The sequence below is a fragment of the Chiloscyllium plagiosum genome, chromosome 13 (genome assembly GCF_004010195.1).
Source record: "Chiloscyllium plagiosum isolate BGI_BamShark_2017 chromosome 13, ASM401019v2, whole genome shotgun sequence".
In the NCBI taxonomy this organism is placed as follows: domain Eukaryota; kingdom Metazoa; phylum Chordata; class Chondrichthyes; order Orectolobiformes; family Hemiscylliidae; genus Chiloscyllium; species Chiloscyllium plagiosum.
The window spans coordinates 5,322,259-5,339,791 of record NC_057722.1 but is presented as its reverse complement, the minus strand read 5'-3'; the positions used below and the strand labels follow the sequence as shown (position 1 = coordinate 5,339,791).

Below are 17,533 nucleotides of genomic sequence, written 5' to 3'. Positions count from 1 at the left end.
TCTTTACTCAGCGAGTCGTGAGTTCATGGAATGCCCTGCCAGTAGCAGTGGTGGACTCTCCCTCTTTATGGGCATTTAAACGGGCATTGGATAGGCATATGGAGGATAGTGGGCTAGTGTCAGTTAGGTGGGCTTGGATCGGCGCAACATCGAGGGCCAAAGGCCTGTACTGCGCTGTATTTTTCTATGTTCTATGGGAAGTGATGGCCTAAGTGGCATCATTGTTGGACTGTTGATCCAGAATCTCGGATCATGTTCTGCAGACCAGGGTTTGAACACCACCAAAGCAAATTGTGGGAATTTGAATTGAATTTTAAATATCTGGAACTAAGTCTAAATCTCTATTGTCAATTGATTCACTAGTGCCCTTTAGGGAAGGAAACTGCCATCTTTACCTAGTCTGGCCTAGATTTGACACTCAACCTACAGACATGTAGTTGACTCTTTACTGCCTTCTGGGCAGTAAGTACTATCCTGGCCAGTGACACCTTCTTTCCGTGAATGAATTAAAAGAAAGTACTGAAATGCTATGGTTACTGGAGCTCCTCAGTGAACTTTTATACTGGAATAGAGTTGTAATTGATCCTTTGTGGTTGGAGTGATACTTAGAATTCAAACTAATTAGATGGTATTTCATGGGCAATTCCTAACTGGTTCTTATTGATGGAGCTTGAAATTTAATAGGTTGCAAAATGAACCATTGCTACACAGGTTATATATAGATATTGCAGGTGGGGAGGGGATTAACAGCATGGAAATGGGCCATTTGTTCCAAAAGATCTATGCTATTGGCAAAATCTGATCGAAGTAGAACTATAGATGCTGTAACTCTCCAGTTCATTCTTTGTTTGTAGCCATACTTGAGTAAGGAAAAAGTGAGGATTGCAGATGCTGGAGTTCAAAATCAAAAACTCTGGTGTTGGAAAAGCACAATCGGTCAGGTAGCATCTGAGGAGCAGGAGAATTGACGTTTTGAGCATAAGTTCTTCATCAAGAATGCACATTCCTGATTAAGAACTTATGCTTGAAACGTTGACACTCCAACTCTTCGGGTGTTGCCTGTCTGGTTGTGCTTTTCCAGCACCACATTTTTTGACCCCGCATTACTTGTATGCCAAATGTATCATTTTGTAGGTGTTGCTAATGAGCAAAAACACTGATTTGAAGAAACCGATGTCTCTTGAAAAAAACCATAATGTGTATTCAGTTGCCATTGTCGAAGATCCTAACCATATGTAGGTTGTTCTGATTCCCAAACTTAAAATTCTCAATTGAATTTAAACTTTTTAACTAGCGTGTGGTACTGACTCGATTGTTGTGTTAAGCCTCTTTCGTTAACTTAATCTTTTTTTAAGATCCTCGATGAGATAGAGGAACACAGTATTAGGATATACCACCTTCCAGATGCGGAGTCTGACGAGGATGAGGATTTCAAAGAGCAAACTCGAATCCTTAAGGTATTTAAAAGTAGGAATTAAAACTGAAGTTGTGATTGATGCATAACTAGTGGGTGGGGGCATGTGGTAGAGTGGAATGGATTTCTTGCTATTGCATTGGGAAACAATCATCCTTGTTGGTCAGCTTCCACCGAAAAGTAAGTGAGCTGCTGTCCGAATGGTAATGTTGGGCCATCATTCATTGACATCTTCTGAGTTTATTTCATTTTGCTTGTACTGAAATAACCTCTTGTTGCAGTCTTATTTGGATTGGTTTATTTCTGCCATTGTTAAGAATTTATAAGAAAATGAATTGGTCAGTTCTTGAAGGTTGCATTACATTATACATCGGCCAAGATTGTGGTGATGCTGCTCCTTTAATATGTTGTCTTTGTTTTTTTTTTCCCCAGAGGGGTCATAAATGCAGAGTTTTCAAGAGGTCTAGGTTTGAAGGGTTTAGAGCCAATTTGATTATAGCTACAGAAACTGCCTCAGGCAGAGGCTTTCTAGTTTTTAAAAAAAATCTTGTGCAATGAAAGGGCAGTGGCCTGTTCTCCCAGCTCGGTTTTTCTTTGCTCTGGTTTGTTTGGTTTTAGCAGGCAGTCAGTTGTAAACCTGCTCGACCCAACAAAATAGGTCCATGCTGATCCTCCCTCTCTAACATCTCCTGTGCCAAGGGGTGTTTATGGGGATTGTTGCATGTATTTGGAACAGCATCATTGAGTTGGGATAGTCTGTTGAGTTTTTGGTTGGATTAAGTTATTCTGAATTCTGTTCTCTTTGGTTTGTGTTTGATTCGGTAATTTTGCAAATAAATTCTGTTTTGTTTGAAACAAAGTGGTTGGGCCAGCTGTAATATTCCTGCTATATCCACTTCACATTTGCTTAAACCAACTAGCACGTTTAGGGTCCAGGCTACTACCTGAAATGTTTTGAGGTGGTCTGGCCTGGTCCATAACAATATTGCATAAATGTGCATTGGAATTAAAGTTTAAACTGTGAATTCAGAATTTAGGGAGCTTCACTGTACTGATAAAACAAATATAGTCTCAGGAACAATTTGAAGAAATTGGAAAAAAAAATTGACTATAACTTTGAGTTGGAAATTTTTGATCCCTCACTGAGAGTCTAACTTGGAACTGAGACTTATGTCATTCTCTAGACTAATTGAGAAGAGATTTGGTTCTAAGGAGTATCAAACAAATTCCATTGATGTTGGATAATGAGTTAAATAAGTGGCTTTTAAAAAAATATTTAGCAATTCCTTAGATCTTGGAGGTCATTGTCTTCCATTAGTATATTTTCCTGCGACATGTCAACAGAACAATAGAATTTGCGAAATTAAACTACTGTCTTAAGGTATTATGGAAATTTACAGAATTTCTCCATTTTGGATGTGCCTAAATGGTCATTTTAAACTTGAACACACAAAAGCTTACCTTGCCTCATAATTGAGTGACAGAGAACTACCCAAATTCCACTATTTAACAAAATTATCAATTTTATTCTTTAACACTAAAAGTGAACATTAAGCAACAGCAATTTACAACTCTAAGCCTCCTTTCTCTTTAAAGAGTTGTTATCTACCTTCCATTCTTTAACAATATACTGATTCAATAAAGCTCCTATTAAATTTGCAGCAACTTCATTTTGAAAACTAGACAGCAGCTGTCGAATCTAGTGTTGATCTTCCTGTGTTTGTAGATCTCCCTGGGTCATCTTCAGTCTTTGACTGCAAAGATGTTTCATATAAAAAAGGTACCTTTTGACAGAGTGTGGTGAATAGCAGTTTTTCAATGGCACTTGGTGCTCTTACTGACTAACTGTCAAAAATGCCTGCTTTTTTTGATACCCCAAACATCAGATTCGTCCTCATTGGTTCGATGTTGTGAAAACCGTTAAATTCAAATTCAATTGGGTTTTAGTATCTTGAGGCATAATTTAAACTGGTTAAGTTCGAACAGCTATGAAAACAACGGAGGTATCTAGGTTACAGCCAAATGTTACATCTTTCAATTCTCCAGCACACTCTGTTTGTCAGTCAGTCACATGACAGGTGCTTGCCAGCTTTCAGCTTTTACTCACTCTGAAAGGTACAGTACGTGCCTTCAACTTCATAACAGATCTGACACTCAAATGTATAATTCAGTGGGTTTTCTACTGTAGATTGTTACTAATACCTGAAATACAGCAGAGGCAACACTGTGGTGTTCTTCACTGTTCATGGTGGCTCAGCATCCACATCAAATAACCATGCTTAAATATCAAATTAATTTTTTTAACTGTTTCTTCAGTTGCCCAGCTGGCAGTCAACAGCCTTGATAAGACCGGTTATTATGAATCCATCATCATCCATGTTACATACGCATTTTTTTTTTTCAGAAAATACCTTTTTTTTTAAACACTGTTAAGACATGTCAAGTGTCAAATTGTAATTATTGACAATGAGTCAATAAGACAGTCTGCACTTTTGCCCTTTAAAATTAAATCAACTTCAGCTAAGTTAGGTCTTGGAATTCCATGTCTATCCATTGATGTGTAAAAAGTAAAGGAGATAGAGCAATCCAAGGTTTATTTCTTTTGGGTAATGAGATACAATAATTTAGCAAGCCATCCTTTTGAGATTTTAGAACTTGAGCTCAATCTTCCTCAGAAATGAAAACAGAGAAAATCAGTGTTTCTGACTTATGATAATGTTAATTCACTTGCTTTGGTATCCATTAGACATGTGATCAACATGTATGGTGCACCCATACATCAGTAATCTCTGAGACTTATATTCCTGGAAATACCAGATGTGTAAATATAAGATCATACTTGGTCTTTAAGATTGATGTATTTGTGTTTTTCTACTCTACTGAACAACTGAGATTTTTGTTCAAATGTGTTTCCAAGTTTTGGCAGCAGAAGTCTTGCAGAATTTTTTCAGGTGGATGTCTTGGAAAGCTGTGATATTGCCCTAAAGTGTTCTATCTTATGAATGCAGGCCAGTATCCCTTTTTCTGTGGTCGGATCAAATCAGTTGATTGAGGCAAAAGGTAAAAAAGTCCGAGGGCGCTTGTATCCATGGGGAGTAGTGGAGGTGGAGAATCCGGAGCACAATGACTTCCTGAAGCTAAGAACCATGCTCATGTAAGTACTTTGGCTACACATGGTATAGTAATGTTGATGCATGTACCCCCTAAATTGGTATTTAGATTGCTGTTGAGGGAAGGCTGTTGTACAGTGGTAATGTGCTGGACTAATACTCCAGAGGTGCAGGGTAATGGGAAATGCATTTGAATATCAAGACTGGTATCAAACAATATATCGGGTTCACCATTTGCAGCCAGCAGCATGCAACTCCTGCTCAACCTGTGCTTCCAAGCCATAGAAAAGCATATCCACCATTAGATGTGGTTTTACTATTGGAAGTCATTCATAACTAAACTGGTTTCCAGTGAAATAGTTGGCACAATCCAAATCAAGATTGAGTCAAGCCTGCAGTGTGCATAAATTCTTATCACCCTGGTTTTTATGTAGGCAAGAGAAATTTTTATATGCTTTACACCTTTTTCAAGAAAAGCTGTATGAAGACTGCCAAACTCTGCAGCATCCCATGTTATTTATCCGCCTGGTCTGAGATTTAAGATTGACAGTTAATTGTCGCTCAGATCCAGCCAATAGTGGTCCACCAGTGAGTACCCTCTACTCATTAAGTGCTGTCCCTCTTTACATGCCTATTTCTCATGTCCCAGTTCTGGCAAGAGAAAGATGACCAGTTTTGACTTCAATCTCCTCTTAAGAAAATCAACAAGTGAAATGTAGCAAAATAGCAATCAGGCTAATTTAGTAGTATCACATAGTTTGTTCCTCAAAAAAAATCTTGTTCTGATACTTTTTTTTCCTCTTAACTTGTTCAGAACACACATGCAGGATCTGCAGGAGGTGACCCAGGATCTTCACTATGAAAACTTCCGCTCGGAGCGTCTCAAACGGGGCGGCAGGTTGTCATCACATGGTTACGTTCTCCCTCTCTCTCCTTCGTACGTATCTGTCACCTGTCTCTTTACCTTCTCACCCTCTGAAAGCAATTTAAACAGAAGTTTCTGGTATACCATATCCTGCACCCAGTGTGTGAAGGGACAGAGAGGAATTAGCCTGAGACAAGGGTATGCAATTGATCTAAATTTCCATTCATCTAATTCCCCTATTGGGAATTGTCTGGATTAATCCAAATAGGATTCCTCGCCCTGAATGGACTAAATTCAACTAATTATTACAGTAGCCTTGGGACTGAAACTAGGCACATTCTTAAAACCAGGAAGTAAGAATTCTCTCCTCTGATAGATGGATCTGTTTCTTTGATGCCATTGAATCTGTGTCTGAAACGGAACACGTCAGCCTCCGTTCAACCTGAATTGGACCTTTGCCTTCTGCTGCTCAATTTTTACACTGGTTGTTAACTTGTTTTCTGTGAATAGCCTCCAATAAAGAATGACTGACTGACTGACTTCAAGACTCCAATCAGGTTATGATGCACATAAGAGTGTGAATTATTCAGCTATTTATAATAACATTTCAGAAAAAAGTCTTAAAACATTGTCCCTGACCCACTTTGGAGCAATTCATGGCCTCACCTCATGTTAAGTACGCTTTCAGAAATAGTCTTATTATTTCTGGGCTTCTTTGAGATTGACTAATGTTGGCACTCTAGGCTTTAGCTAGCTAAACAGATGAAGCAGCACAAGATTGACGAGATGAGCTTGCCAGCCTGCAGTAGCTGCTGCACTGAAGCTGTTTTAATTCTGCCAACAAGGAAATGCTTTTGAAAAATGAAGTCTTTCAAGGTAAGATTGTTTGAACTTTTTAGTGCTTCCAGTTTCCGGAATATGCTTAGCGGTATTTCTAACACCTAAAGTGTTCGCCTCCATGCTATCAATTCTATTTTAACCTTCAATTTATTGCACTCCTGCAGCAAGACATGGTACTTTTGGGCGATTTAATGAGTACCTTCTTGCCTTTCCAAGTAGAATCCAAAATGCATTATCTCATGTTCTGAACGACAGTGTTTATAAAACTGATTCCAGAGTGAATAATATGTATGAGTTGGTCTCTGGGAGTTCCAGAAGGTTTGACACACTGGGGTAAGGTGTGGTATGCAGCAACATTGGCAAAAACCTGAGGAGTTGAGAAGGTCTTTTTAATCTATTTCCTACTATTCTTTCTTATTAAATCTTTTGTATCCAACGTATGACTAGAGGTGAGAGCCAATGGGGGACACTAATGAAGAAACTGGTTACAAACTGTGCTATGTGAATTGAATCTTCGAGTCCATGAGGCCAGACTTTAGTAAATTTTTCAAAATGTTTGAAATTCAAGAAGATTCCCTGGTAATGTTTTAATATTTCATCGTTTCCCTGAGCTGCACAATTCCTGATATGAAGGTATATGGATTAAATAAACAATGTTTGTCTGATTTTGGTAGGAATAATTTTAAGATTGTTTTGAACTCAAAAGTATGTCCAAACCCGCTATATGTGCCTGTGGCTGATACAAGGTGCACTAATACAACTTTGTTTCCAGGGATGGGGCAAGTGTACATAGTGTAATTGACTGACTGCAGTAAGGTAATCAGCTGTGAAATTTGTTCGTATTGCTGCAGCTGCTCATCTGTTGTTGGTTGATGCCATTGCTATGAAGTTGCAATGGGTAATTAGCAAAAAATTATTAGTTTGTTGATTGAAAAGAAAGTCACTTCATTTTAGTTGGGTTACTGGAGGAGCAGAATCTACTGTATTCATGCTTCAGCCTATTTTTTTCCCCCATATCAACTGAATTACCAAATGGGCATACTTTCTTTATTATTAAATACCATCCTGCTACAAAAGCCATATGGATCTTTGCTGAAAGGTCTACCTTGGCTTCCATAGTCTTCATGACTGCATACATTCTGCCGCACATAGAAAGATTAAAGTGTGTGGTATTCATCACGCTAATTCATGTTCTGACTATGTTTGAGCCAGAATATTCAACCCTTTAAAGAATGCCAACTGAAATATTCAAATCTGTATATGTGATTGGTTGGATGAGGGAACATTTACATCAATCCTGTACAACTTCACAAACTTCAGTGGAAACAAGATAAGCAAATTAAACAAATATTCAATTTGCCGTTGTAGGAACCATGCGGTCCAACCTTACTTTCACCGTTTTTGAGTGGTACCCTCCAGAAATTTGTTGAATTTCCTTTTTAAGTGTTGTAATAAAATGGTCCACGCTATCAACGTATTGTGTGAAAACACTTACTGAAGATTAACAAGATTAACCCAAACAGCTTTACCATGATAAGTTGCCCATAACTAATTTGGTGCCCTTCAAACAAAGTAGTAAAGCAGTGTGTTTCAATGCTTCATTAACAAGTGGAAAAGTGGTCTGTATGTCTAACCTAGCCTTTCAATAATATCTAATTAAGCTGGAATCTCATTTTGCTTCTTTTTTCCCGTTTTGATTTTGTTTAACACTTTTTACGTTTGAGAGATGACACACAATAATGGTTGTGATTTTAAAGTTGCTAGTTGTTGAGCTTAATCATCTAAAGAATTAGTTGGTGACGCTTCGCATTTAATCCCATTTTTCTGAAATGGGAAACAAGTTCTGATGAAGATGGAGAAATTGAGCAGTCTTGCAGCTTTTGTGGAGAGGGACAGTTCATGTTATGAGTATACTATAACTCCTATTCAGAACTAAAAAGTGTTAACATCTTTTAATACTTCGACCAAGGCAGTAGCCGAGGAGGAGCAAGACCACAGAAGGTGCAGGTGCTTTGTGCAAAAGACAAAGGGGCTTGTTAATGGTGTTGAAAGAGATACAAAATAGGTATAATTCATTTGCACCCATGTTACATTACTGTTTCTGTTTCACTACCATTAACAAGCCCCTCTTGTCTTTTTCACCAGTTTTATATATCACTTCTGTCTTGCTGCTCCTCTGGTTCTGCCTCTGTCACAAGTATTTACAAAAAAAAGTTCCAACAGCTTTCAGCTCTAAAGAGGAATACTGAAGCAGAAATGTTAACTGTTTTTCTCTGTACAAATGCTGCCAGGCCAGCTGAGTTTTTCCAGCTTCCTCAGCTTGATTCAGATTTCCAGTTTCCATGGTGTTTTGCTTTTATTTGGCTGACAGAGTTAGATCTGTGTTTGTACAATTTTCCCTATCTTTACTACTATTTTTCTCTCCTTTCATATGATTGTGCTTTTTTCTCTTTTTCAACATTCATCTTCACTGTTTCAAAGTGTTTTCCAGGGTTTCATCATGTTAATTTATTGGATGGGTTTGGAAGTATGGAAAATGAGAAGTTGAAGGAAGAGTATCTTGATGGTCACAATGACAAGTGTTAGTGGCATTGGGCCTGATATTTCAGAACAAGCATAAATATGAACAATACTGTGAATAGATTGTTCTTATTTGGGTTCGATTCCTTTTAATGAAAATCTCAATGTCATAGTAAACTACTGGCTGAAGATGTCAAATTTAAACTTAGCTGAACTTTTTGAAATGATATTCCATTACTCTACCAGCGGCAGACTATTTACATCTTGATGCTGTATGAAGCTTAATGGTTAGGGTCACAAGACCATTACATGGAATCTGCTTTCTATGCTGGTAGTTTAAAAAAATAACTTTTGGAAGTATTGGGTTGGGAATTGTGCTGTTCCCAAGTTTGAATGTAGCTCAGCCAGATTGAGGTCTGATTTTGCCCAGGACAGGACAAATGAAAATGCCTTTCACTATTAAGGAGTATGTCATGAAATGGACCTGAATCTAGTCTTGAGTGAGTTGAAAGCACAAATCAGTTTGTTATTGCATGGAGATAGCAGTTGTGCTGCTACTTTTTGAGGCTCTCCACTTGGGGAAACAAAAATTGTTTGGGAAACCACTTCTGATCACTAGGTTAAATTATATGGGGAGGAGAGAGACTGAATTGCCTCAAATCAGGAACTGCTCCACTTGCTGTGCCTTGCCTCAAGTCATTGCAACATTGTCTACATGGTTAGCACTTATAAAATACCAAATCTTTGAGAACTGTTGTGAATTGTCAAGGTCATTGAGCCTTTTCGTTACTACCTGTTAGGAAACTAAGTGTTTAATCAAATAAAACTTAAATATTCGAATTGGCTACAGGAATGGTTTTCGAGTTAGTGTAGGGCTTTCAGTTTTGCTTCTAGGGTATATTTCTCTAATCTGCCACTTTTTTTATCTACCTATGACAGGTTGACTCTGAAAGGCATCAAAATAAATATGTAAATCAAAGTAGTATCAGGCCCAACGTTTTCGTGAAAGGAACACAATGTGAGAATAAGTTGAATCAAGTTGTGATTGTATGGGAGAACTATTTTAATCCAAACAGCACTTTGCTGGTAATTTGAAGATCAATGTAGACTGTTTGTTCTAAATGTCAGGTGCTGAGGTGCTGTATTGTGATCCAGATGAGGCTGGGTATGTGGTTTGGAATAGATCTGTGCTTTTATGTCTCTAATACTGCCTTATCTCTCAGGAAAGGGGAAGAGCATCCTCAGGATAAGGACCAGATCCTGCTGGAGAAAGAAGCTGAGGTAAGAATTGAAACCTGCAGAAATTATTTTCCAAAAGATCTATTGCTCAGTACCGATGGTTTTTCTCAAGGATGGGCTTAATTTCTATAAGACAATATAGTATACACCACTTCAGGCCCACCTGTCATAAGTTATTTTTATAGATGTAGTTAGAAGGTGAGACTTGTACATTTTGAGCTTTCAAATGGCTGGACTAATTGTCTCAACTCCTAGACTGCTGTGCAATTGGGCTGTTGTGCCACCAAAACAGCTTGCTCTATTGCATGTCATGTACAGCACAGGAAGTACAGAATCCTTACTTGGAGATGAGATTCCATCCTATAAGTCAGATTCTTAATGAATGTTCTCATTTTTTGTGAAAAAGGTTTGATGGCTTTTAAGTTATGGTATGCTGTAACTTATGGTAGGCACTTCATCAGTTCCCCCAGTTTGAAGCCATAACTTCCTATGAAGTCTGACATGTATGTGTCTCTTTCTTTTTTATAGTTGCTGCTTTATCTTTGAGGAGATAATGCCACTGTATTCTTTTTCACAGTTACGTCGCATGCAGCAGATGATTGCTCAGATGCAGGCTCAAATGCAGATGCAAATGCAGAAGCCAGGAGGAGATGGAGATAGCAGCAGTGTGCACAGTCAGCATGTCTAATCTGGAGAGTGAGTATTTACTCTTGCAAGCTACCATTTAACCAAGTTATAATGATTTGGCTAGGAAGATTAAGTGGAGTTAGTGTACAGCTGTTATCCCTGTAATCTGATGGAGCAATTTACAGATGCCACTAAAGCAGTCAATATGGGCATTGGCATGGAATGTGGTCAGAACTCTGATATGAATATATGATAATCCTGGGAAAGAGTTCAGTTAGCAGTTGTAGATCAAACAGTAGCTGGAAGAAGGGCAAGGTGCTGGGAAACAGTAAGTCTGGGGAAAAAAAGAGATGGAGAGCTGGTATTTTCTTTCAATCTGGATATTTGTGGTTTAGATCTGAAATCATTAGGGCAGTATTTAACAAGTTTTTTTCCCATTGTGACACCACTTTTGTGACTTGCAAATTATTGAGAGCAGGGGTGAGAGCAATGTACATGAGCAGGTGATTGGGTGAGAAGGTCTGTTAAAGTGGAAGCAAAGGGGGCAAAGCTCCTCAGTGGCCTTGACCCCACTTGATGTCGACCCCACTTTAGGAAGCCTGATTTAAGGTCAGAAAGCTTTCTCCAATACAGTTGCATTTCAGCATAAAAAGAGCGCAGTGTTTGAAATTTGAGTCATATAGGAGGGAATATTGTCTATCTGTTTTTCAGAGCACATTAAATGAATAAAATGCGAACAATAGCTTTTCTATTGTTTTAAAACAGTATTAAATAAAATTTCTGAAGGAGTCTGTTGTGCCATGTACGAAATATAAATTCAGAACTGAAAAGTGACAAATGTTGTTAGAGTTAGATTTCATGAAGGACTTGAGGAAAGGTAAAGAGGGGTTTCAAGATAGGTCTTTAACAGCTGAGGCTATCTGCCACTGGGGCTGGTTTCATAACCCATTCCTGTTATTTGTGTGTGGACCATTTTATTTGCTATCTCCTGAGTCTGTATGGTTCAGTACCACAGATGTTAGATTTGAAAGAGAAGACCAAATGCAGGATCTAGTTCTTGATCATTGTTGGTTAGTAGACTTTCAGGATATATGCTAGACTGCAGAACGTTGTAGTACTGATTTAGGAGATCCTAATACATAAATCTCAAAACAGTTCAGGTAATAGGCAAGACAAATGAATGTTGACCTTTGTCAAAGGGTTTGGAGTATAAAAAGAGGGAAGTCTTGTTAAAACTATAAAAGGCACAGGTCAAACCACAGCTGGAATACTGTGAACAATTTTAATCCCTTTATGTAAGGAAACCTTGAAGGCAATCTAGTAAAAACTAACCAGATTGATCAGTTGCTCAGTGGAAGCAGTAAGCACTGTAACCTCACACAGTGCCAGGGACCTGGGTTCAGTTCCAGCCTTGGGCGAATGTCTGTGTGGAGTTTGCACATTCTCCCTGTGTCTGCATGGGTTTCCTCCAGGTGCTCTGGTTTCTTCCCATGTCCAAAGATGTGCAGATTAGGTGGATTGGCCATGCTAAACTGCCCATGATGTCCAGTGATGTGTATGTTGGTGCAATAGTCAAGGAAAATGAAGAATAGTAGGGTAGGGGAATGGGTCTGGATGAGATACTCTTCGGAGGATCGGTGAGGACTTATTGGGCCAAATGGCCTGTTTCCACACTGTAAGGAATCTATGATCCTGGATTTGGAGGGATTTAACAGTTTTTGGGTTTGTATTCACTGGAGATTTGAGGTGACTTTATTGAAACAAAAGATTCTTAAGGGACTTGTCAGGATAGAATTAGAAAGGTTATTTCCCCTTGTGGGAAATAGGACAGAGGGCAAAATGTCAGAGTAATGGATCGCCAGTTTAAAACAGTGGACAATCAATCTGTGAATATTCTAAATAATCCAACCTTAAAAGTCCCTGGTGTGAAGACTTTAAAAGCTGAAGTTTCACAGTTCTGAACCATTAAAGAAATCCAGGATTATAGGGAAAGACAGGAAAGTAGAGTTGAGGATTATTGTTTCATTCATGATCTTATTGAATGCACCATGTTGTCTACTTCTGCATCTTTATACAGGTGCACAATCCTTTATCTGACATGCTCGGGACCAACTGGTTTTCGGAAATAAGAATTTTTCAAATTTTAGAATTAGTGACCGTTTGGTGAAATTGTAAAAAAAAAAGCTTACTGGAGGAGCAGCCTCACAGAGTAAAACAGGCCTTGAGACAGAATTGAGGTCTGCCAGTGCTGGGCCACGCACCCGCCACGTCACATCTGAGTGACACACATCGAGTGGTTGTTGTCTTGGGTTAAGTGTTTGCACTCCAAATAACCTTGTTAATGAGAAAAATAGTTCACAAGAAAACCTTCAGACTTTGGAGCTTTACGGATTTTTGGATAAAGGGTTGTCTGCCTGTATCTTTAGGTCTTGTGGTCGCCACTACTAATATACAATCATTTATCACAATCTGTTACAGAAAGATTGAAGATCACCTTGAAGCAGAAGTGGAGAGGGATTTAAAGTGTGGACAATAATGGTAGCCAGTGTTGACAGCTAATTTCAATGTTTAGTTCACAATGCAGTATTGTAATCCTTTGTACCCTGATTTTTGCCATTTTTTTACTGTGGTAATTTTTTTTTATATTGTACTGTGATGTTCTTCCGTTACACTTTTTGTTAATTTTTGTACACATGAAGTTGTAGCTTTCTAGTATGAAGTATTAACAATGCTGATTAAGGGTGCAAAAGCCACTATTTTTGGGAAAGCATTTGCTTGTAAAAGAACTGTAGCCTGTTCTATTAAATAATACAATTTGGTTTAATGTGTGGGGTTGGAAGGTGTGGAAAGACGAATAAGGTATAGTTGCTCTATAGTGTACTGCAGATAGATGCATGCTGTACTTTGTCTCTGGATCTTAATGTTTAATACTTTTATGGTGATGTATGTACAAACACTTACTGAATGCTTGCTTCTCTTGTGTTCTGCACAATAGTATCTCTCGGGGCTTTGTACTTGAGGAATAATTCAGTTCTATGGTTTAGTGACTAGTTTGATGCCCTTCTCTTGTTGATGATTTGCTCCTTTGCTGCACGGCTGCTACTCTGTACTTCTCGTGAAGGGACAGGCCCATGATTCCACATGGCAGACAGATTTGAAAAGCTCTTTTATGGTGTTGGCTCATGTGACAGTGAGTTTTGATGTTTCTTGGTGTAGAACGTTGTGTTGAGTTTCCCTTGTGTAATATCAAATTGACTTTCTGCACCCCCCCTTGCCCCCCCAAAAAAATGTCATTCCTTGATGCAAGGAGGGAGGATAGTGGCATTTTGTAATTGCTCCTGTATCCTACAAGCCAATGTTGTCTTCTCACAAGCTGCTTTTTTATAAGAGATGTGTAAGTAGATGGTATGAAAATTGTCCTTTTTTGTAATATGGACAAAATTAGGTAGAACCTTTTGAATAACTAGGGAAAAGGTTTGTTTACCATATGATCCTTAAGGATAAATAATCCACAGAATTCTCCAGTAGATTTTATATTTTTAACCCTTTGTACCTTCATTCAGTAAAATGTTTTTATGTCCTCTAGAAATGGTGCAATATGTACACTGTTAGACAATGCAATTACAAACAAATCTGTCGTAATATCCTCAGTGCACTGTCGCCATTTGATCTGATCCTTCATTAATTTACTACTTCAGGTTTTGGTTAGTACATTTGGCTGGATAGCTGGTCTGTGATGCCATGTAACTCCAAAAGTGTGGGTTCAACTTCCACACCAGCTGAGGTTACCATGAAGGACTTTTCTTCTCAACCTCTTCACTGTTGCTCTTGCTGTCTAATGGGAGAACAACCCGATGGTCACTCAATCTTGCCTTCTTCTGGGAAGCTATACACACAAGATCTGATGCCATCAGTAGTAAACAGTTTCAGTTATTTCATTTTCAGTTCTATTAAAAAAAAAACCTGTGTATGGCTTGACTGAAATACCTATTTCTGAAATCATCGATCTGTCTTTGAGCTCGCACCAGATTCATCACAAGCTACATTAAGATGTTAGAATGGTTATTGAATGGAAGACGGTTATTCACCTCCTGCTGCTGTGTTATAATGATTGCTTTTGATAGACTTTGAACTAGCTTCCTAAAAGGTTTAGTGTGATTGAGTATAGTGCATCTAGCTTACACATTGAGTAAATGCTGATGTCAGTGAGTACAGAAATGTCAGCGACCTTAAACCTTTGTAAAAAGAGTACTGTCATTATTAACAGCAAATCTGATTGAAGTCAACTCCTTGCCAATTGTTCAGACTTGGGTCGGAGCACATGCTTTTAATTTTCTTGGTGCTCAGTGGTGGTGAGTGAATACTTTGTGACTTGATGTTTTGAGTTAATTGCCTGGAGGTTTAGTTTGTTGAACACATCCAATTACAGTTTTTCAAGAACTGGGCATTTAAAATAAAACGCTGCCCCAATGAATGTAGCAGAAGAAGTACGGCATTGCATTTTCAAGCCCTGAAGTTTCTTAACAACGTACTACAGTAATACCCTAAATGTACAGTTTATGCTTATTCTTGCACATTTGGCTTTCAAATTGCTTTCATGGCTCTCATATCTGTAATTTTGGACGATAGTGATGCTTATTACAATATCCTATGTTTAACTCTCTCTAAACATGGCCAAATAAATTTATTTTCTGTAATTAGACCAATAGCAGAGTCCCTGTGCACTGTTTTGTGTGGGCTATATGAATGAAGACCTGCAGCCTGTGATTGAGAAAAGTTGCTATCAAGTCCAAATCTAAATCCATATTCCCATTCTCAATCGGAGTATAACTGAAGTTGCTAGTTGTGTCAGACTTAGGATTTACTGATCAGCAAAGAAAAGCTGTTTCCAAGCATGTGGGTATGAGAAAAAGCAGTTTGGATAAGCTGCAGTGCAGTCATAAGAATGAACTGAATATTACAATATTTGGAGCGATGAATGCTAGTGGAATGAGACCAACAGAAGAGATTTGGATGATTGACAGTTTGTGACGATCATAGTGGAGTTGGACTATGGATAGACATGAAACTAATTAATTTTCTATCTCTAACATCCGATAACGTTAAGATGCTTGCGATAAATGAATGGTGTGCCTTGGGCTGAAGTGAACTCATTGCAGAAGTCACCATTCCCTAGCAGTCCATAAACCTATGCTTTGTACTTGCAGTTGCATATGTTTAGGTCTGCACTTTTTCTTCAAGTACTTGCTTGACACTAAAGCCATTGTTTTTATTTAATTGGCGAGTTCTGTAATTGCTGAACATGGGCCTGTTGCAAAATGGGAGTCTGTTGTTCCTTGACGTAGTATAATTATTTCTTTGCCATCTTATGATATCATATAATCAGCCCACTCTTGTATAAATGTCTGCAGAACATTAATATACTGTGAATCCAAAAGGTTTCTTTCTATTACAGGACTAAGTCATCGTCGTAAGGTCTCACAGCCAATGATTCTTGCCTACATTTAGTTTTCAAATTGGCTCAGATTTATAAACTAGTGTACTAATGAGTCCTGGAAATGAGTTTTTTTTTTCGTAGTTTTCACAATTTTTGTACTTAAAGTATTAAACAAATGGACATTGTAATGGTAGAGTTGGCCATCTGCCTCAGTGACATGTCATAATTTAATATCACTTTCTAAATGAGCTTTAAGAAATGGGATAGTAGGGAGGAAAATGTCATTTATGTACTTATCTAATAACTATAACTGTTTTACATTTGAAACTTTTATTCCTGATGCTAGTGTGTGTGGTACATGTTGCCTATTTTGAGACTGAAACAAGAAAAAAGTACAAACTTTGTTCCCATCATGGGAGTTACTTCCAATACTAGTACAGATTTTCCCTTGACTTGTAATTTCAATGAAAATTTTCAAAATAATCCAGACTCTGTGCTTATGTTTTGGTTTAATATTTATTTAGAAGGGGCAAAACTGATTTCACTGTGAGGGGAGCTACAGTTCTCCCAATTATGCAAGCTGTTTCTGGGCAATTCTGGAAGAGTTGTGTATCTTTCTGATTTGCTATTCCATTCTGATTGGAGTGCCACTGATCGATTTGGACACCAAATTGCCAAGTTGTGAAGCTTTATTACTGCCAAAATATTGACTGACTATGTTACTTTCATGTGTTTTTCAAGTCTTGGATTTCAGAAGCTATTTTGGAATGGTTAACCATTTCAGTATTGTGTCCAATGTCTGAGTTCTCTGGTAGATTTAGAAGTGATGCTGGATTCTCAAGTATTGTCTGATTAGCCTGTAGGTCAACTGCATTGGCTGATATACTGGAAGTTAAGGCAGTAACAATGATACAATCCTGCCTGACTTAAGTTTAACAATGTCATTACATGTATATTCTTCACTAAAATGTCACAATAAACTTGCAAAAACACCCAAATAAGTTGTCTTTTTTTTTAATAAATCTAGACTAAAATAATTATGACTTGTCACAGTTCTTATTTCCCAAAATCAGTGAAAAGGGGATCTTACAGTTTGTCATACCACTGCCTTACGCACTTCATATATCTTCATAGGCTCAGCATTGTGCATATTGCTAACTAACGCAAACTGCTCGTAATGCAGAATTGCTGCCCTTTGGGGTGAGAGGCTGTGAAGATAGGCAAATTGGATAACTCTTCTTACCCATTTCGTATTTCAATTTTCTTTTCCCTTTGCTTTTGTTTTTGTGATAGGGTGAGAAGGACAATAAAATGCAAGATTTCATAGTGTATGACCAAGGAAAATGGAAATGGAACAAGTGAAACAAAATCTGTCGAGAGGATGTGTCAATGTCAGAATTGCAGTAATCTGAATGCAAAGTAAATTGAGAAATTGAAATAGTTGGGCTGAATTGATCTAATCATTGAAATCAAAACTGCCT

The 17,533-nt window shown here is 38.1% G+C and overlaps 1 protein-coding gene across 2 annotated transcripts in view; it reads left to right on the top strand.

Annotated features, from left to right (window-relative positions):
- sept2 (septin 2) overlaps window positions 1-17,050 on the top strand; it is an 83,212-nt gene extending 66,162 nt beyond the window's left edge. Inside the window, exons 8-13 of one of the 2 annotated variants that reach the window (XM_043701736.1) lie at window positions 1,356-1,457; window positions 4,423-4,568; window positions 5,339-5,461; window positions 9,973-10,030; window positions 10,566-10,684; window positions 13,094-17,050. In XM_043701736.1, coding sequence (XP_043557671.1) covers window positions 1,356-1,457; window positions 4,423-4,568; window positions 5,339-5,461; window positions 9,973-10,030; window positions 10,566-10,676 — 540 coding nt within the window. In that variant the 3' untranslated portion in view covers window positions 10,677-10,684; window positions 13,094-17,050. The remainder of the gene's footprint in view (window positions 1-1,355; window positions 1,458-4,422; window positions 4,569-5,338; window positions 5,462-9,972; window positions 10,031-10,565; window positions 10,685-13,093) is intronic. The other variant, XM_043701737.1, reaches the window with a different exon arrangement.
- Window positions 17,051-17,533: the final 483 nt, after the last annotated feature.